The sequence below is a fragment of the Muntiacus reevesi genome, chromosome 7, assembly GCF_963930625.1.
Source record: "Muntiacus reevesi chromosome 7, mMunRee1.1, whole genome shotgun sequence".
Lineage (NCBI taxonomy): Eukaryota > Metazoa > Chordata > Mammalia > Artiodactyla > Cervidae > Muntiacus > Muntiacus reevesi.
In genome coordinates this window covers 35,679,810-35,701,252 of record NC_089255.1, presented here as the reverse complement: position 1 = coordinate 35,701,252, position 21,443 = coordinate 35,679,810, and the positions used below count along the sequence as shown (strand labels likewise).

Genomic DNA, 21,443 nt, shown 5'->3' with positions numbered 1-21,443 from the left:
CACAGAGAACTATACTCAATATCTTGTAATAATCTATACTGGAAAAGAATCTAAAAAAGAATATATACATATATAAATAAATACATCTGAATCACCTTGCTGTACACCTTAAAATAATACAACACTGTAAATCAACTATACGTCAATAAAAATTTTATAAAACCCAGGAATTATAAAGCAAACTCAGACAAGACTAAATAAACCAATGAACAACCATGGAGGGGGAGGATAAAAAATAACATTCATCTTTCCAACATCATAGATTGAATTATAAATCTGGTATTGACAAACAATTTCTATATGTAATATTTTTTAAAAGCACCAAGTCTTTGTTCCTTTTATAATATGATCATCATAGACCCTATCTAACAATAGCCAGGCTCAGAAGTAAATTTATTTTGGAGTTTTTTAGGGGGTGTGGGTGGTGGGATAGTTCTGATGAGGTTTCCATCTTAGAAATGCTCCAGATGAGCTATTTTTAAGAACCACAGTCTGTTAATTTACCTTGATAAAATATTGTGAAAGGGTGCTATTTTAATCTTCTGATTTTTCATTTTAATTTACTCAGTTATTTTAATTGCTGCTTTATTTTTGTACTCAGGAGCTAGGAAGAAGGGACAAGTGAAAATAAAACAGCTACATGTTCTAGATGATACCTTAAGTGAATAAATGACATATGAAGTAATACATCATTTATATATTAAGTGAATATATAGTTAACGGCAACTCTATAAGTGAATTTACTTCTCAAACTTTTAACATTTCAACACTCAGTCACTATTGAGAAACAAATTCCAATGCTTTTAATGGCTATGTTTCAACCATTTCAAATCTTAATCATTCAAGGAAGATACTTTCTAGGTCATTTTGAAAGAATCCAAGAGGCCAAAGTAATCAGTTTCTTAGTTAACTGAGCTAAAATATATCAACTTCCTATGCTGGCAATAGAGATATTATACTTGTTTTAAGAAATATCCCTACTATGCACATGACAGTCAATAAATATTGATCATGAAAATGAGCATGACCCATCTCTTCTAAACAGGGTGTCTTTTCAGACTTTTTACAGAAATCCCTTCTTTGTACAAAGAGGTTCCTTTATACTTCTACCCAAAGGTAATATGGAAAGGCTCAGAACATAAAGGCTGAGTTTACTGGGGTCACATGTATCAAGATGGGCTAGGGTCTACTTCTGCCCACAGATTAGTATTACTCATCTGCAACAGAATCAAATTCTGAAATTCTGGATGAGGGCAAGGGGGGAGTGTGTAAAAGCAAAAAGGGCTTAAATGTGAGGCCTCACAGGTGAACTCAATTCAGGAGGTGCTAGAAAGCTGTGGGTCTTCCTTTTCCACTGTCCATCGGCTTTAATCTGCCACTGCCTAAGCTCAACAACTGTCATCTACAGCTTATGATGCTTAACCCCTGGGTGAGAGGGAAGAAAGGTAAGCGTTAAAATGGAAAAAAATAAAATGTTTCAATTTAACAGGGGTTTTCCTGGCTGAGCTGGTAAAGAATCCGCCTAAATGCGGGAGACCTGGGTTCGATCCCTGGGTTGGGAAGATCCCCTGGAGAAGGGAAAGGCTACCCACTCCAGTATTCTGGCCTGGAGAATTCCATGCACTGTATAGTCAATGGGATCGCAAGAGCTGGACACAACTGAGTGACGTTCACTTTCACTTTTCCTGGCTGAACCTAGGTGTGGGAAGGGAACCTTGTTTTCTTTCCAACAATTTTCAAAAGAAATGAGATGACAAAGCTGCCTCACTTCCCATGATGCTGACTCAATAGAGTCTGTCATGCCAATGGCAAACAGCCAAACTCACCATATATGACAGGCTTTCAGGGAAATTTTAATAATGTAGGTATCTTTAGTTTAAAAAATAAAACTTCTTATGAATACATCTTTAAGAATAATATGTGCCCACTCCAGTATTCTTGCCTGGAAAAGTCCATGGACAGAGGAGCCTGGCGGGCTGCAGTCCATGGGGTTACATGACTGAGCATGTGTGCACGAGGGTGGAGGGAGATGGGTTGGTAGCAATAAAGTGGTAGAACTAAAAAAAAAAAGAAAAAGAATAATATGTGTTCATCATATGAAGCTTTGGGGAAAAAACAGTATTTTTAAAGCTAAGAAAAGAAAAAATCTGTATTTCTACTACCTAAAGGTAAATAATCACTTAAAATAAGGCGCCCAGTTCTCATTATTCCTATTTAATATAGAAAAAGAGACTCAAATTGGTCCTGATAATCTCCCAAAAGATTTTTTTCCCCTGAAGAACAGGTCATATTTGTAATATTTTACATTTATTCCTACAATCCAGAGGTTTCTGAGTGTTTTCTTGGTCTAAATATATCTAAGTACATATTTTAAATATTTGCCCAGTACCTCTCTTCTCAAGATCACAGACCCTAATAAACCATCAAGGAGATGGTCAAGAATTGTGGCAGGCAAAATCAATGTAGAAATAATCTTAACCCAACCATTAGCCCCGGAGAAGGCAGTGGCAACCCACTCCAGTACTCTTTCCTGGAAAATCCCATGGACGGAGGAGCCTGGTAGGCTGCAGTCCATGGGGTCGCCAGGAGTCCGACACGACTGAGTGACTTCACTTTCACTTTTCACTTTCATGCATTGGAGAAGGAAATGGCAATCCACTCCAGTGTTCTTGCCTGGAGAATCCCAGGGACAGGGGAGCCTGGTGGGCTGCCAACTATGGGGTTGCACAGAGTCGGACACGACTGAAGCGACTTAGCAGCAGCAGAAGCCATTAGCCCAGAGATTGCTTACCTATTCCTATCAAAGTCTCGTTCTGTTGACTCTAAGACAGAAGGAAAACTAACTCTTTCATTGCCAGAGGGTGGTAGTAAATGGAGTCTAAAGAGTACAGGGTAGGATTAAAGACATATTCTTAGGCTTTCCCCATCCAGGGGAGAGTAGAAGAAATGACCTGGCTTTTCTTAATTTGGTTTGGGAACTATGGCTGTAATGAAAGGCAAGCTCTGTGGTGACCTTAAAAGTGCTCTAAAATGCACCACATAGAAGACAAGAATGAGAAAACGAGTGCCTGCTGATTTGCATCCGAGTACAGAGCCAGAGCATCCCCAGAGGATAGCTGCTTAAAAACAATGTGGAAAAGGGAAAGGATCGACTGCCAGTCAGGACCCATACACACTGCCATTCTGCTTTCCCCAGCACTCACATGCAAGCAGGCCCACACAAAACACCAGGGAAGCATTACGTATGTGCGCAGTGATGGAAACCTAAACAGTGACTAGAAGGAAGATGTTTTCTTAAGTAATAAATTAAAAGAAATTAGCACTTTGACTCTCACTCCTGTAACAGATACTCTAATGGATGGCAATTATCTAATGATACAAAGAGGGTGGGGAGTACTACATCACCGTGTGCCAGACTGACTGTGTAGGGGGTATTATAAGCAGGTCCCTACTCTGGGAAGCAGCTGACCTTCCTGGCACTCAGCTGAAAGACAGGAAGGAACATGGGGTGGGGCGAGGCTGCCTTGGGCTTGGGTGGCATTGACATGCTGCGTACTCTGAGTATCCTGGAGACAGAAAAGCAAAGAAACTTCAGCATTTCAGAGAGGTTATCTCTAATGGGCAAGGAAGATCATATTCTAGGTCTCAGGACTCAGAGTAGAAACCACTGCAGTGCAGTTATTCCTGGAATGAATTTAGAGTGAAATGACATACTTTGAGGTAAGTAGGGTTTAAGAACAGCTGGGCTAGTGATAAACTACAGGAATAGAGGTTCAAAGAATTGGAATAAGGCCCAAGTCCTCAACTTGAGACTGTTTCCTTATCTGTAAAGAAGGAATAATACTTGACCACATATCAGGGTAGTGTGAGACTCAAAGGAGACTGAATGAAAGATGTTTAGAGCACATCAGAAACTATGAAGTTCTATATAAATGGAGGGTACTATTTAATGATGGGAAAAGGAAACCAGATATTCTGTGAGCCTCTGTTCTCTAATCTGTAATAAGGAAATCCAAATGATCTCTATGACCCCTTGGAGTTTTAAAGTTGTAGGATTCTATATGAACTGAGTATTATACTAAATTGAAGCATTTGTCAAAAGGGTTCAGTAGTCATTATTCTAGATCTAAACAGTGGCCAATAAAGAGCTGTGTGGAGAGGGCATGGTTCCTGATTTAGGTAGTTTTCTTTCTCCCCTTGAAGATAGAAAAGGATCAGCAAAGTTGAAGAGTAAACACAAATGTCAGCCTAAAGGACATGAGGAATAGCTTAAGTTTTCTTTTTCCTTAAAAGAAATTAATTACTTTGTAATTAATCACAATACAAAGAACACTACTCTACCTTATAATCAAGCAATCATGCATATTTAACTGGAAAACACAATCACAAGAATCCCTACGCTCAATCACAAATACTTATAATGTGGTTGTGGAGATAAAAAGTGAAACAGAAACTATACCAAAAAACAAAGTAAAATATAATCAGTATTCCATTGCACTGTGTGGTAAGAAGTGTCAGATTTGCTGGGCACAGTTTAAGCAAGTGGCCCATGAAAATCACTTTATTTTTCTTGTGATGAGATTTTCTGGTCTCTAGAAAATGAGGCGCTACAGTATGGTAATCTACATAGCCAAGAACCAAAAAGTATGTTAAAAAAGAAAAAAAAGGCTTATGAGCAATTCAAACAGCTACCGTTAAATTCAAGCAGAATATTCACACAAACTCTATGGGGCCCTGGCTTCCTGACCCCAGAGCAGATCAGACACAGGAGCCGAAGAGAGCCATCACTAGGAGATGAGACAATGGCCACTGCTTACCTACAATACTGGGGGAAAGGAAAGGTACCAAAACCAGCACTACACAGCCTGGTATTCTGGAAGTCACTATTTCATAGTACTAAATCTGTTTAAAAAACTATATTTGACAAAATTTATCCAAAAATTTCAAATATAAAAGATTTAAACTTTCAAGAGTTTAGTTTTAGTACTGGGATAATTCATCTCCATGGAACATCTTTTTCTACAAGTATTGTGTGTATGAAAACCTTACTATACACACTGAAAAATATTAGCTTGGCGGTGAAGGCCTTTATCGGAAGTACGAGCTGATTATGTATTATCTGCATGGTAAAGCAGTAACAAAACTTTGCTCTTGGGTATCTCAGCCAACTTCCTGGAAAATTAGTTATTAATAAATGAATTTTAAGTAAAACTTGTATCCTTTTCAAAATGTCCTATTAAAAATATTGGAGCCAGCAAGCAATAATTAAGTAGTGGAATAGGAGTGCAACTAGATCAACCTGGGAGCGCCCAAAAGATAAATGGGATAAAAGGGAAAGAGAAGAAGCTTCAGAAAGAAAGAAAGAAAGAAAACAATGGAATGGGGGAAAGCAAGAAGAGACCAGAATTTTGAAGAGGTGGTAAGCTGGAGCATGAAGATCATCTAGGAGGGCTGACCCAAGTTCTGGGAAAGAAAAACCTGGCGTGACAAGCAGTAAACGACAGGGCTGGGCCAGATGCTTTTATTTCTCAAAAGTGTAGAAAACAAGGCTGTACGTGAAGCTTTTTAAAATAATCATTCTCAGTCAGGCTGAGGGTATTAGGACATAAGTCTGATGTCCCCTTACTTCGTCTAATGTAGTTATAGTCTGCTTTGAACAACAACAAAAAAGGTTTTCTTGGTATCTCACATGATTTTCATTGGTAGCAAGTGAAAATCTAGGTTTTCTTCTTATGTCTTATCTAGGTGCAGCTATCTGTTATCATGAGACCCACCATGCTTCTAAAAAGGACTCTGTTCCTCCTAGCAGACTTTTGTTTCAGTCATTTTTTTTTTAAAACTTCATCTCATGAATGAGCACTGCTAATTCTCTTCCTTCTACGCTTGTTATTTTTCTTCCCTGCCACTCCTGTCTGGACCCTTGGTGGTGCTTCTCTTATCAAATGCTTTCAGGGACAAGAAGTGACGGTACCAAAATGCCACAACAGAACATTATAAACTACCATTGAGGTGTGTTTTCCAATTTCCCAGGCATGGTCAATGTAAACGTTACAGAAAGAGTTCTACTTCTTATTTTCTCATGGGCCCAAGATATGATTGAGAATAATTCACTCAGCAAAAATACCGAAGCATATTTTCTTTCATTAAAGTTAGGTATTCCCTCCCCCTGACAGAGACTACAAATGAAATCTCTACTATTCCCTCCTGAAATGAACATTTTCTTTCTTTTTTTTTTGGACCATACCATACAGCTTGTGGGATCTTAGTTCCCTGACTAGGGATCAAACCCGTGCCCCAGGGAGCTGAAGTGCTGAGTCCTAACCTCTGGACCACCAGGGAAGTCCCCATAACTGAAATTTATACTTAATATCCACTGTACCCACTTTTTTTCTGGATAGGAAACTTTCATAACTTCTTTGCATCTCCCTCCCCACCCCTATTAGTTAGCCAGATATCTTCTTATTCTAAAGTCAGTGAGTGTCTCTCCTTAAGAAAGACCACCCGTTAACCTAAGTCAGTTGTTCCTGACAATTTTCTGTTCCAGCAAATCTGAGGGGAACAATATTCTTCCTTCTATCTGTATTTATCATTGCTAATGACAATAAACCATAAAAGAGTCACATGGGAGGGGAAAAGTGTTAGGAGGTGCATATGGCAGCCATAAATCTGAGTTTACCATACTATTGAGTTCTCTAGTGGTTGGTAAGATTTTTTAAAAAAGATTTTCTTAATTGTCGAAAATAATGAAATATTCACCCTAACTTTGAGGTGCTTTGTGCTTAAGCTAGTAGCCTGGGTAAGAAACTGATAATGCAGACCAAAAAAGAGGCACCTTTCAGAATGGCCATGAAATAGAGACTGCTATTTCCAGTAAAGGGTGAGAAGATTGGAGCAGAGCTGCAAGAAGCCAGTGAACCTGGGGGCTGGGACGTGGAGGCAGCAACAAGAGCTAAGAACTTTGTGGGGGGAAAGTTACTCAAACTCTAATTCCCTCCTAGACAGGGTGCAGCCTGCCTGTCAGTTTTTTCTCTAATAAGTACAGAAGTAGCTGGTAGAGTTCTAAGGATGAAGACTCAAGAGCTGGTTAGAAGCTTCGAGTGACAAAAGGAATCTTGAGCTGGAAACATGTTTATGACGCTTGATCTACCCAAGCACATGTTTGGGCTCTAATGCTGTGGAGTTGACACGTAACTCTGACCGCTTGGTAGAAGCAGTTCAAAATGACTAAGGGAATCCTTGTATACTCAGGAGTGATCTAATGATAGTACTATGGAGCTTCAAAGGATAGCTACTGATTTTTTCCTTAAGGAAGTACAAAGACCATAAACATGCTACAGGGTACTCCAAACACAACACAGATTTGGGATTACACTGTAGCAGCTGACTTCTGAAACATGGAAAATGAAAGTAGTTAATGTAGGAATAGTGGGGAAGGGAATTATTTCAAAATTTTTCTGTTCTTTTTTTTTTTTAATAGAAAAAACAAAGCAAATTATTTCATGAAGTCCACTGCTTTTCTAACAGATTGGGTTACTTTATCAATTTTAGAGGAATTACAGTTCCTCCATGAAAAATAAATGAAACAAAGAATAAAATTCACACATTCACTACCTCTTATTGTCAAAACAATTTTAGGTCTGTTAAATTACTTAAGATTAAGAATATCACTACAGTCAATCAGAATGCAATCATTCCTAATCTGCATATGCAGGGCACTAGTAAATACTGTTCTGGCTGTTAACTAAATTTTATTATAATAAAAAAAATTTTTTACTTCAGTGGAACTTTAAAACACGATACTGTTAGTACACTGTTAAAAATATTTTCCTAGGGAGCTTCCCTGGTGGTCCTGTGGTTAAGAATCTGCCTTGCAATGCTGGGGACACAGGTTCGATCTCTGGTCCAAAAGGATCCTACATACCTCAGAGCAACTAAGCCCAAGTGCTACAACTACTGAAGCCCGCACCCTGTGCTTAGCAACAAGAGAAGCCACCGTAATGAGAACCCCGCACAGCACGACGAAGGGCAGCCTTTGCTTATTGCAACTAGAGAAAGCCCGCACAAAGCAACGAAGACCCAACACAGCCAAACAATAAAATACATAAATACAAAAATAAAAAATTTTTCCTAGACTGCTGGGTAAGAGATTAAACACAAAGGTGATATCCAGCCTCCCTCCAGGAAATTACTAAGGGGAAGAAAAGTATTTTAAATCAAATGAGGAACATGTAGAAGTGTTTCAAAGACCTTTCCCCTAATCTCTCTCTTCCGTTAAAGTTCTGGATCTTTCAGGGTCTTGTTAGGTGGTGGGCAGCAGATTGGGAAAGTCAGCTTGGCTTAAACAATGAACAGCTGGATGTTTCTCCATAATACCTAATGACACCACTTTGGGGGATGATTATGTCTACCCAAAGAAAGCTTCCTGTCTTCCTAGAGTCTTTTCCACTAAAATTTGGCATTCTTGATAGAATTTCTTTTCTAACATAGAAATGGGGTTAAGAAGTTGACAAAAAAATAAAAGAGATGATGACTAACAAGTTGTGCCCCTTCTGTAAGAGTGCCGAAAATAAAAGACTAAAAAATGGTCACGGATGCACTGCAGAGGTACCTGCTGGGTAACTAGCAGTACAAAGAACATCATAATGTGAGAGCTTTCCATACACAATTTTCTTTCCCTAAGAAGTTCTCACAGATCTTAGGTGGGAAGGTCTCAGGTTAAGGAAAAGAGGCTGTCAGGACGCTCAAATGCCCATCATAGGCCTACCCCTTCACACCCACCTCGTCATCGCTGTTAGATGTCTCTGAGTCTGAGGAGGCAGCAGGCTGACTCACAGGCGGCTCCTTCTCTTCAGAGTCACTTCGCTTCCGCTTTGCCAGGGACAAGAGTTCCTGAGAGGGCAAAGTAGCCACATGAGTTTTGTTTACAGAGAAAATACATCCAAAAATACTACAATGCCCACCTTCCCTAAATCTCTTCTACCTCTTTGTGGTTGCAATCAAAAATTACTGTCATGGGAACTTTCATCACATGAACAGTCGGACTGCCACACTTCTAAGTGCTAAAGAAATGTTTTCAAAATCTGTCCTAGGAATTCCCTGGTGGTCCAGTGGTTAAGACTCTGCACTTTTACTGCCAAGGGCCTGGGTTCAATTACTGGTGGGGGAACTAGGATCTCACAAGTCATAAAGCACAGGAAAAAAAAAATCTGTCCCCTCAATGGGAGGTGTATGTCTGATATGGAGAAGTGACTAGAAAACTGAATAGTAGGCTACCCCCATATGTGTTACTCACTCAGTCGTGTCCAATTCTTTGCAACCCCGCGGACTAGAGCCTGCCAGGCTCCTCTGTCCATGGGATTCTCCAGGCAAGAATACTGGAGTGGACTGCCATTTTCTTCTCCAGGGGATCTTCCCAACCCAGGAATAGAACCCAGCTCTCCCCCATTGCAAACAGATTCTTTACCATCTGAGCCCCCAGGGAAGCCCCAGGCTACCCCCAAATTTCCTCTATAAGTTACGGAAGTACTGATCTCAGGACCATGTCTACAAAGGTAATCTGCTCCCTGTCCTGAGTGGTAGAGCCAATACTCTGAGCATCCTTTTACTATATATCTAATTCATGGTAAAACTGGCATCTGTGGCGCTGTTCGGAATAAGCTGACAAACTCTAAGTTTCTGAAAGTGAAAGTCGCTCAGTCGTATCCAACTCTTTGTGACCCCACGGACTGTAGCCTGCCAGGCTCTTCTGTCCATGGAATTCTCCAGGCCAGAATGCTGGAGATCTTCCCAACCCAAGGACCGAACCCAGGTAGCCTGCATTGTAGGCAGATTCTTTACCGTTTGAGCCACCAGGGAAGCCCAGTAAGTTTCTGAGGTAGTTTTATGAATGATTAAACCAGGGGGGAAGAAAGTATATTTCTGGTGCTTAACACAGGGTCAAACAGGAAGGATGCTGACCACTACATCAGAATCCTAATTTGACAACCCAAATATTTCCATTCACCATCTCTGCCTTGTCCTGGTGATTTAAGAGATTAAAGGGGAAGAGATATGCCATTTAGTAAATTGTGGCTACAACCAGGATTTGCTCTTTCACATGGTTCCCTCTCCTGTTAGTTCTCCCCAACTCAGTCCAATCACTCAAAAACACAGCAAAAGGATACTTGCTCTGGTTCTTGCTCCTGGATAATATCAATACCAGCCCAAAATTATATTGCACTTACCAGATGTCAGGTACTTTTCTAAGCATCTAACATGTAATCTTCACAATAGCCTTAAGGTAAGTATCATCATCAATTTACCCAAGATAATACAGCAAGTGTATGATACAGTCAGGATTCAAACCAGGACAGATAAAACCCTAGTTCTTATTTCAATCATGGTTTACATTTTCCCCTTGTGCCAAAAAAAGAGAAAAATACAACTAATAAATACTAGTAGCAGTATTCCTTGATGATGATGGTGCTATACAATTAAAGATTAAGTGTCAAGACAAAATTTTAAAGACTGCTATAAAATATCTGTTTTCCTCTTCCAGTCTCTTTCTATTTTAGGAGTATACCCTCCTTGGCCAGAATGAGAAAATGACCTTCTCAGATTAACAGCTGACATGATCTCGTCTTCATAAGCAGTCATGAAATGCTACTCTTCTCATTTCCTTAGACAGAGCTGGCATATTAACTTCCTGAAAAGGCTTCAGATCATAAGAACACTCTACTTTTTTCATATCAAAATGGTAACTCCTACTGACCAAATACGAATCGCTCATATTTGTGTGCTTATAGTCTTTTAAAAATGAGTATGTCATTTACATATAGTATGTTTTATCCTTTCTTATGAACAGTTCTATGAGTTTGACAAATACAGCTGAACTACTTTCGTGAACCAGATATAGGACAGTTCCATCATGCCCTCCAAATTTTGCTGTAATTTGCACTGGTCAATAGCAGTCACTACTTTCGTAAGAAAAAGTAGAGCATGTATGATCTTCAGCCTTTACAGGAAGTTAGTGTTCTTCATCTCCCTCCCTCCATCCCCTGGCAATCACAGACCTGCTTTCTGTCCCGATATATCTGCCTATCATAAAATATCATATAAATGGAATCATGTAGCAGGTAGTCTTTTGAATCCGGTTTTTTAGAATAATGCATTTAAGGTTCATCCATGTTGCTGAGAAAGGTATTGGCAGTTTGCTTCTTTTTATTGTTAAGTAATATTCCACTGTATGGATACACCACACTTTACCCATCTGCCAGTTGAAAAACATCTGGATTGTTTACAGCTTGGGGCAATTATTAGCTCATGTAAGGTTTTCATGTAAATACTAGTTTTTATTTCACTTGGATAAATGCCGAGGAGTGGTATTGCTGGGCTATAGTTGTGAACGGACTTTACTATTATCTTTTTTCCACATTACTTTCATGTAAATTTATAAAAATTGGAAAGATTTCTGATTAGTAATTTTTTCCTGACCCTTTGAGGTTCACAAATGCAACAGAATTCTGGTTTGTAATAATATCAACTCATTATAACATGGATTTGGATATGTTGGCAATCAAATTCTTCCCTGAAACAGACTATTACAAGCAGTAGATATCCACTGACAGTTACTGTAACTAAAGTGTTAAGATGTTAATATTGTCTTCCTGTTAAAGAGATTCCACATGATATTAAAAACCTAAGACAACTAATAAGAACCCGTGTAAGTTATCTGCATAGCAGAGAGAACTCTACTCAAAACTCTGTAATTGACCTATATGGTAAAAGAATCTAAAAAAGAATGAATATATGTATTACTGATTCACTTAGCTGTACACCTGAAATTCACACCACACTGCAAATCAAATACACCCCAATAAAAAGTTAAAAATAAATACGTAATAAAATAAAAGATAACAATCCAGCAAATGGCTCTTCATTAGTGGACAATTGCATTTGACAGGCACAGTCCTTCTACAGCATTAAATACCATATAAACAAAGTACAGAGACAGCAAAGACCTTAAAAAGTGTGAAAGATACTCCTTCCACAAGCTGAGAACTGTGTATGAAGTTACTGGGGACCTCATGGCAAGGCTACTCTTCACAGTTAAGTCCTTTATATTCTGAGGGCTCATTAATCAGCTGAACACACTAATGTGCAACAGAAACATCTTGCCAATACAGCACACACGAAGAGATAGATTTGTTACCTGTAGGGGTGGATTTATCTAACACCAAAATTCACAAAAGCCAGTTTAAAACTGATTCACGCATGGGGGTAGATCTACCTATAGCTCTCTCTTGCCGGGCCCACTTCACTGTGCCACCCTGGTTGAGATGATGTTGGTGGTATGTGTCCAGCTGTTCTCTCATCATCCTCTCTGTATTTCATCACAGCTAGTGAAAATCTTCCTTACTTTTCTTGGCGTTCCTCTAGGATGCCATGGCAGTGTAGGGTGCCAGCATGGTTTATCAAATTGAAGCTGAACTAAAGATCTGCTGAGAGTAACGCCAATGCCCAACACACCGCAGGTAAGTTTCATTAACACTGCTTGATATTTAACACTAAACTAGATAGCCAAAACTCAGACCCTAACAAAGCAAGCCTAACTACACTAAGGTAATATTTATTAAAATAGTATTATTTTGGTTAAAATTAGAATTTTAATCCATCAATATGTGAAAATTCATAAACCGGAGAATTGAATTCCCCCACCCTATCATTCACAGTGCGCTTTTTGTGATGTCATGTTGGGATCAACTTGAAATAAAGCAATTTAGCTTCCCCTTACTCAAAGGAAATTAAGTCTCATCTCTTTAATCAAACCTCCCATGATCACATGAAAGTGGGACACATATTCTGTACCCCAGATTAGGAGAATAAAAGCCCATATAAATAAACCTCAGAGATTTTTTTTAATAGTAAATTAGCATGTATTTTTCACTTATTCATTCCACAAATACAACTAACGTAAGTTATTACTGCCAATTAGGGTGACCAGACATCTTGGTGTGCTCAGGACTGTCCTTGTTTTAGCACTGAAAGTCCTGAATTCTGGGAAATTCAGTTCCTGGCAAGCCGGGACAGATATTAATAGTTCCCCTGCTATCAGCACCTACTATATACCAAGTTCTGAGTAGTCATGAAGATACATAATCCTTTGATCTCCCAGAACTGAAAACCAAGTGAGGGGGTTTATGAATAACTGATTCACTTTGCTGTACACTTGAAACTAACACAACATTATAAATCAAGTATACTCCAAAAATTTTTTTTAATAAATAAATAAAATCAAGTGAGGGAGAGAAACAACAAATAGGTAAAGAAACAATTATATCTAGTAATAAATGCTAAAAAGGTGGTTATCAAGTGGATGGAACACCTATCTGCAACAGGGTGATTGCTTCTTTGAGGCAATGGTATTTAGGCTGAGCCTAGAAACCTGGCGACAGGAGACGGGGGTGCAGCAGTCTTCTGGACAGAAGTCTAAGATGGAATAGATAAGGCCCTGAAACTGGCAACAGCTTGGCTTAACCAAGGAACTGAAAGGGAACCACTGTGACTAGAGCTTCTTAGGCAAGGGGTGGGGGGTGATGGAATGAGGCAGGTTAGAGGCAAGAAGAAACTACATCATTCCCAGGTTTATAAAGCAGCATCAGGAGAACAAATTTTATTGGAAGGCAGTGGGAAGCCTTCATCAAATGATTTTAAAGTAGGGAAGTAACCATCCCCTGACAGGGTTTTTAAAAGAGCACTCTGACTAGAGGGCCAGGGAAGAAGTAGAGAGGGGCCCACAGCAGGGTAATCAGAGAGGGTGGTGGCCTGGACAGCCTAAGTAGCCACAGGGACAGAGGGAAGTGGGAGGGCTTGAGAGATGCTGAGTAAAGAGTAGTAATTCACAGAGGTGTAAATCTGAGATTAATTCCTATTTTTTCTTTCATATCAAAATTGTTGATAGAAGAACATCATTCCAACAGTGGACACTGGTTATTTTTAAAGAATAAGGAACACAGCCACTGTGTACATACATGTCTGTGGGATACATGTATCCCATACATGTATCTGTACACACATGTATGTCCCATTCTTCTTTGCTGGAACTGTTTCAACAGGCATGCACTATTTTTAAAATTAAAAAATAAAAAGAAAACAAACCAAACCAATGAACAAACACAAAAACCCTTCAGAAGAAGTAATTCCAAAGTGACAGTATAACATTCTTTTACATATCGCATGACTGGAGCTAAATGTGGCAACTTCTCCTTCCAATTTCCAGCAAAGTGATTATAGTTATAGATAAAATACTGTGCTATATAAATGCCCACACTGCCACAGAATTGATAAAATAAAATCAGCTTTCAACACAATCAAAATAAAAAGTACATAAAAATCTTTAGGAGAAGGAAATGGCAACCCACTCCAGTATTCTTGCCTGGAGAATCCCATGGACAGAGGAGCCTGGCAGGCTATAAGTACATGGGGTCGCAAAGAGTCGGACACGACTAGACGACTAAACCACCACTACCACAGCAAAGAAGAACTAACACAACACTGTAAATCAACTATACTTCAATAAAAATTTTAAAAAAATCTTAAAAAAATTCTATTACTGTTACTTATTTATAATTGGTTCCCTCTTTGAATACTTTCTAACTAATGCACATTAGGCCTTATAGAAGAGGTATCAGTATTACTGCAGAGGCTAGAGTAATAATTCCCAATCTGACAGTATCCCTTTTATCTCTAAGTGACTCTATTATACAGAAAAGTTAGAATCTAACTTTCTACCATGGATATGCAACAAGCAGCATTTGCTTATTCAGCAATGATTTATTAATTGTCTACTCTGTGTCAGGCGGGCATTATTTTCAACTACCTACAATATTTCCACTTGAGAGTCTCATAAGACAATTTTAATCTCTACACATCTAAGACTGAACACATACTCTTCATCTCTAAACCTGATCTTCCTCCAGGGTTCCCTATGTCATGCCCGAACATCCTCTTCCTCACCCCCAGCATCCAATCAATCATCAAACTCATAGTTTCAGAGCGTGAATATTATGTCCTACTGAATCCACTTTCTGCTATGTCTATAACTACACCAGACCAAGTCAGTCATTCATTCAACAAATATTGACAAGGTACATGCAGCAGGCCGGACACTGTTCGAGATGCAGGGACACTCCCTCTCAGAGCTTCCATTCTAGTGGAACTTACCCTCTCCACCATCTCTCACCTGGACTCCTCTATCTGCCACCTAACTGGTGTCCCTTCTCCAGATTACTCTCCACATAGCAGCCTGGGAAAACTTTTCAAAAGACAAAGGGGAACACCTCTCCCAGCTTAAAATCCTCCACTGGTTTCTCATTACCCTCAGAATAGAGTTCACAGTCCTGAATATTGCTGACCTGATCCTGCCAGTGGCTTACAACTTCTTTTCAACCTCAGCCCACAGAGAGATAAATTATACCTTATGAAACAATATCTTTATAAGACAATACTTATCTTTACTAGGTCTGACATACCATTATTTTTTCTATTTGATTCAATTTTATTTTTTATTTTTAATACAGGTTGTGATCCACTAAACTGGTTTTTCCATTCTCAAAGGATCCCAAAAGACTACTTCAGCAGCTTCGCTTGTACCACTCTCTCTCCAACTGGTGATGTCGCAGTCACTCTGCTTCTTTCAGTTTCATGAGGGTGCTCGGTCCTTCCTGCCTCAACGGTTTTGTACATTTTGGTCCCTCAACCACGAACACTCACATGCCCCTGTACTTTTCAGTCACCCATCTCCTTGTCCCTAACCCATATTCCAGGTCTCAGCTTAAACGTCACTCCCATCAGGCGAGCTTTGAGTCCCATGTCAAACTGTCACAGCATCTTTGTTCTTCCTTCCTACGTAAGGGTAAGGAAGTGACTCTGAGCAATTCCAGTACCAGTCCCTCCCTCTGTGCCCCCTACTCCCAGCTCCTGGAAGGTGGAAATTGCTTCCATTTTGTTCATCCAATAGCCTTATTGTCTAGCACTGTCTAACACATTTGTTGAAAGATTAAAAAAACCAAAAAACAACCTTTCCTTTTGGGGAACTTAGGAAGGGAGCAAATGAGTACACCAAGAGAACGGGTGTTGAAAGACAGGTTTTCAATTTTTCCTAAAAGCCTCTCTGTTATGGCTCCCACTGGACTCAACCTTCCCAGCACTATTTCTAAAGGAAAGTCAAGTGAAACTGGCAGATGAGTTACATCAGGCCAGATGCAACATTATCACACAAATTTTAAAACTTCACAAGTTAACACTGACACTTCTCACAAGTTCATCCTAGACTTCAAACTGCCCTGACTCATGAAAAAAGACTTTAGGGACTTCCCTAGCGGTCCAGTGGCTAAGACTCCATGATCCCAATGCAGGAGGCCTGTGTTTGATCCCTGGTCAGAGAACTGTAACTAAGAGTTCACATGCAGCAACTAAGAGTTTGCATGCCTCAACGAAGACTGAAGATCCCATGTGCTATAACTAAGACCTGGCACTGACAAAAAAAAAAAAAAAAGACTATATTAATGAGAAGCACAACTTCTAAATTTCCCAACTTTTATGTGAAAGATTTGTGGAAGGATACTTGATAACAAGGATATTTTAAATACATAATGTCTAAAAGCAATTCCTACAAAATACTTAGGGGCCTATTAAAAAAATAAAGTTTAATTATGGCTACTTCAAGTAGCATGAGCAAAGAGAACAGGATAACACAATTACCATCATTTTAAATAAGGATGAAAACTACGAAATAACTGCATGTAGCTTTTCTTTTTTCCTTGAAAAAGGCACAGTAAAGTTCTTTTTATAAACACTGAGTTGTATTGACTTGAATAGAAAACTTGATTCCTTTCTTGTCTTGGATGCTTTTCATATTATAGGACCCACTGCATAAATATTATTCCAAAAGAGTGACACATTATCTCCACAGAGGTACATGGTGGGGTAAAAAAGCCTAGATTTGGCTCAAATTGTGTTATTTTTTCCCAAGAAGCACCAAAAGCAAATAACTCCATGATCTGCAATTCTAAGATGTTGAAAAAAAGGTGTGGCCAACATAAAAAATAAGGTCACTATCAGGTCAGATGTTAAAATGAATCCATCAAAGGTCTGAGTATTTAAAACCTTTGAAAGTTAAAACAAATTTCAAAGAACTCCAATTCATACCTCTTCCCACCAAGAAGAAAGGGAAAAAATAAACAGGCCTCAAAAAAAGCATCCCAACAATTCAAACGGCTTCAGAGATTAGAAAAACCAGCTGCTGTGCCACCTTAAACATCTCTGTTACGTTCCTTTGGTTATACATGCACACACACTATGGCTGAGACAGAAAGCTATTTCTCTCCCAAACTACTTACAGGGTCTTATGAAAAAGATTAACTTGCATATAGACAGTGGTCTTAGTGTTTAACACAAGTAAGTACCTGGACTATCACTGGTAAGAAGCCGTATTTTACCTCAGAGGATAGAGTCCCCTGTGAGTCTTCTGATTCAGTAGGTCTGGGATGGGAGCCCCTGCAAAGTACATCTTAAACAAGCAACCCAAGCAGTTTCATACATACATGTTCTTTCTCTCACCCCCAGGAAAAACCGGTGTAGAAGGTTGACCTGCCTCACCTGCAGTAAAGACTAATTTGGAGGTAATATTTCTGACGTAATGGCTTAGATTCCCACTTGGAAAACTCATAAAGGATCTCCTTACTAACTGTGCTCCGTTCTCACACTTGCCACTCAGAGATTTGTCATGGTTTGTTCTTTTCCACAAGGCCTGCACATTAGACAGCAAATACGATGTTATACCCCACCAATGAAGACCAAAAAATAGATGGAGGAGACCAAGGCATCTTGGTGAGGTAAGGCTCAGAAGGCATTAACTTTGTTCTGAGGATTCCTAAAGACTGCAAAACCAGGCTGACTTTGAACTTCTGCTAAAGATCTCTGGGAAAACTTCTAGAGAGCATAGAACTTTTTGATTCCTCTGAAAGCCTGGCACAGGGCTGAACAAATAGAAAGAAGGCACTGATGCCTGTTAGGATGCACAGGAAATGGGGATTTTGATCTGGTTCCCATCTGATAAAAGAATGCCAATGAGTTGAAAAGGAGAAAGTTGAAATTGCTGCTAAAATGTATTAGGTATTACTTACAAATTTTATGCTAATTTCTTTTTACTAATAGCTAAAAGCTGGGTTTAAAGTTGTAATCCCTTCAGTTTCTACTTTGAAAAAACTTATTTGTGGATAAGGAAAAATCTTTCTGCTACAAAAGGAAGCTCTTTACTCATTTTATTTGTCAGACTTCTGTGGAAAATAATCAAAGACAGAATAATTTACAGCTTAGTTAATTTATCATCAGAAGAGATCTCTTAAGAGTGCTTTACCAAGGAAGCCCCCCAAATCATCTTTTAAACTGATGTATCAATTTCCTCTACTCAATATACTTTACAAACATGCATTCGAGTAACATAGAAAATGGTTATGAAACATCATTTTGCAATATGAAAACCAGATTAAGTTGGCATAGTGGAAAGAGCATAGGCCTTGCAGTCATACAGACTTGGGTTCAAATTCTACTATCAAGTTGTGTGAATCTAGGTAAGTTACATCTTCAACTTCCATTTTTCTTATATCTAAAATGGGGAAAATGGTACCTACTTCATCAGAATTTGAAAACCTGACAACTGTAAATAAAGCACTTAACTGAGGTGACTGGATGGCTCAGTGGGTAAAGAAACCACCTGCGATGCAGGAGACACAGGAGATGAGGGTTTGATACCTGGGTCAGGAAGATCCCCTCAAGAAGTAAATGGAAACCCATTCCAGTATTCTTGCCTGAAAAATCCCACGAACAGAGGAGGTCAATGGACTAAAGCTCAGTCGCTTAGTCGTGTTCGACTCTGTGACCCCAAGGACTGCAGCCTGCCGAGCTCCTCTGTTCATGGGATTCTCCAGGCAAGGATACTGGAGAGGGCTGCCATTTCCTTCTCCAGGGCTACAGTATCCTTCTACAGGTCTCAAAGAATCGGACATCACTGAGCGACTAAGCACACACAACACATAGGTGACTGGTTCACCACAGGCCCTATGTAAATGGTAACTCAAGTTATCATCAGAAATACCTACATTTTTAAATTAGGAAATAGTTGTTCTAATACTAAGTGCCAGTCCAAATTTATCAGCCAAATGTTTACAGTCAAGAATATATTTTTACATATTTCAGGAGTCTTTCCTGTGGACATTTTCACCTTACCTTTCACTTTCTATCCCATAACAAGGTTTCTATCCCTCTGATACTTCTCCACAGGCCCCACTACTTCCTCATCACCTACCTACATACTACCATTTTCAAAAGAGCTCTCTTTTCTTCAACACCTCTCCAGCCCCTTTTTCTCAAAGTCCTCCCCTTTCATGCCCTAATATTTAAGTCCTGAGACCTCTGACCTAATACAGAGGACTCCCAAGAAGCCATTTGTAGAAAACCTTTAATTCTCAGGTGCTTGTACCAATTAATTCTTGCAACTACTCAATCCTTTGTAATAACCCAATCAGATACACAAGGCTGATGTTTTATCTAGACTTTACAGTTATGGCCAAAGATACATAGCTAGAGAACAGCACAGCCTAGAACTCAAAAATTTCAGATTCTAAGTTCAGTACTCTCTATTCAACTTACAGAACTACTACCTCTTGCATATTCTTTCTTTATATAATTTGTTCACTAAACATGGGGGAAAACTCTCTTTGAATCTTCTGCTATCACTGGAGCACTGCTACAAAGGACAGATTCCTCCCTATGGTATCTTCCAGAGTATACAAACAGTTCAAGCAACCCCAAGACAGTGAGACCTAAAGTTAGTTTCAATGGCTCCTGAACATCTTTCAAGTAGAAAGAATTCTGGGATGCTGCATGAAAAGAGCCAAGAGGCCCCGCCAGTCCCTCCATGCAGCCCTAGATATTTCTCCACTTATGCCCACTTTCCTCCTCCCAAGAGCTTTCCTGGGTCTGACATCTCAATGGGGACCCTTAACAAACATAAACCACCCTAGCTGCCAAGTAGATTCGTGTCCACAGCTAAGTATTCTTCGCCAAGCAGAGAGAGGTTCCCCTCCACTCTGTTCACACCCTCGTCTGAAAAACTTCATCTTCCACAGCCTGCACCTTCTCGGTCTCCCTCTCCCGCCCCCCCACCCCCCCGCACCGCCCCACGGTCACCCGTGCACCTCCTCCAAAATCTCCCAATCTCCCGGGTTGGCGAGCGATACTTTCTATCTCTCCGTGCCCGGATCGCCTGGCCTGCAGCCTGCCGCCCCGATCTGGCCGTGCCAGACCAAGGATTCCTCCAGTTCCCCCAGTCCGAGGCCCACCAGCCTGGCCCCTGCCCCGCCTCCCCGCCCAAGGCGCCAAGTCCTCCGGGCTCCGTCTCCAGGCCCCGGCCAGACTCCAAGGGCCGCGGGCACTGAGGGGAGGACAGAGGGGGCGGCAGTGGCGTTCAGGACACGAGGCAGGCCGGCCGCTCCAGTCAGGAGGCCCGGGGCCCGACAGGCTCCCGACTCCCGTGGCCGGGACTCAGCCCTCCCGCTCCGCTGGCCCGCGCCTCCGCGGCCTGTCCTAACCTGATCCAGGTTCTCGTCGCTGCCGCTGTCCTCCGTGTCTGAGTCGATCACGACGCGGCCTTTCCGCTTCTTTACCATCGTGGTCCCCCGGCTCCCACGCCGGACGCCGCCCGGACTCCCCTCTTGCCCGCCTGCCAGTGGGACCGCCACTGCCGCCGTCGCCGCCGCCGCCGCCGCTGCTGCTCGACCCACACAAAGGCGACCGCGCATGCGCGCTCCGCTCCGCCCCTGGCCCCGCCCCCCGCTCGTCGCACGCCGTTCGCCGGCGCCCAGAGCCCCGCCCCACCCCGCCCCCGACGCAGCGTGGGAGGCGGGGACACCCGGCTGGGTTCCGGGCGGTGAACGGCGGTCTTGTACCCAGAGCTGGCAGCTGGAAACTCTGGGTGTGTCTCTGCTGCGGGCCCGAAGCTTCATGTGCTGCCTACTTGTCTTGGACTGGAGCCGCAAGCATCTGGGTCTGCTCTGAGGAGCCTTTCGACTGTCCGACACTGATGGAGTCTCGAGGGCACCGTTAGGGTCGCTCGCCTGAAAGACAAATCGTCTGGACCACGCTGAGGGCACCTGTTGTGGAATGAAGCCTGCCTATCTGGGCTGTGCGAGTGACAACTGATCTGGGACCTGAAGGATGCATCTGACTTCCCCAAAAAAAGAGTAGAGGGAAGGGTATTCCAAGCAGAGAACCGTTTGGTCAAAGACATAGCGGTAATAGAAAAAGTTGGGTCGAGGGAACTGAAAATTCTTTTTTTCTTTTTTTAGTTCTACCAGTTTATTGCTACCAACCCGTCTCCCTCCACCCTCGTGCACACATGCTCA

At 41.0% G+C, this 21,443-nt stretch overlaps 1 protein-coding gene across 1 annotated transcript in view; it reads right to left on the bottom strand.

Moving 5' to 3' along the window:
* Positions 1-20,840, bottom strand: part of RTF1 (RTF1 homolog, Paf1/RNA polymerase II complex component) — a 46,694-nt gene extending 25,854 nt beyond the window's left edge. The window contains exons 1-2 of the mRNA XM_065940971.1: positions 20,631-20,840; positions 8,779-8,889 (exon numbers count right to left, since the gene is read on the bottom strand). Coding sequence (XP_065797043.1) covers positions 8,779-8,889; positions 20,631-20,840 — 321 coding nt within the window. The remainder of the gene's footprint in view (positions 1-8,778; positions 8,890-20,630) is intronic.
* Positions 20,841-21,443: the final 603 nt, after the last annotated feature.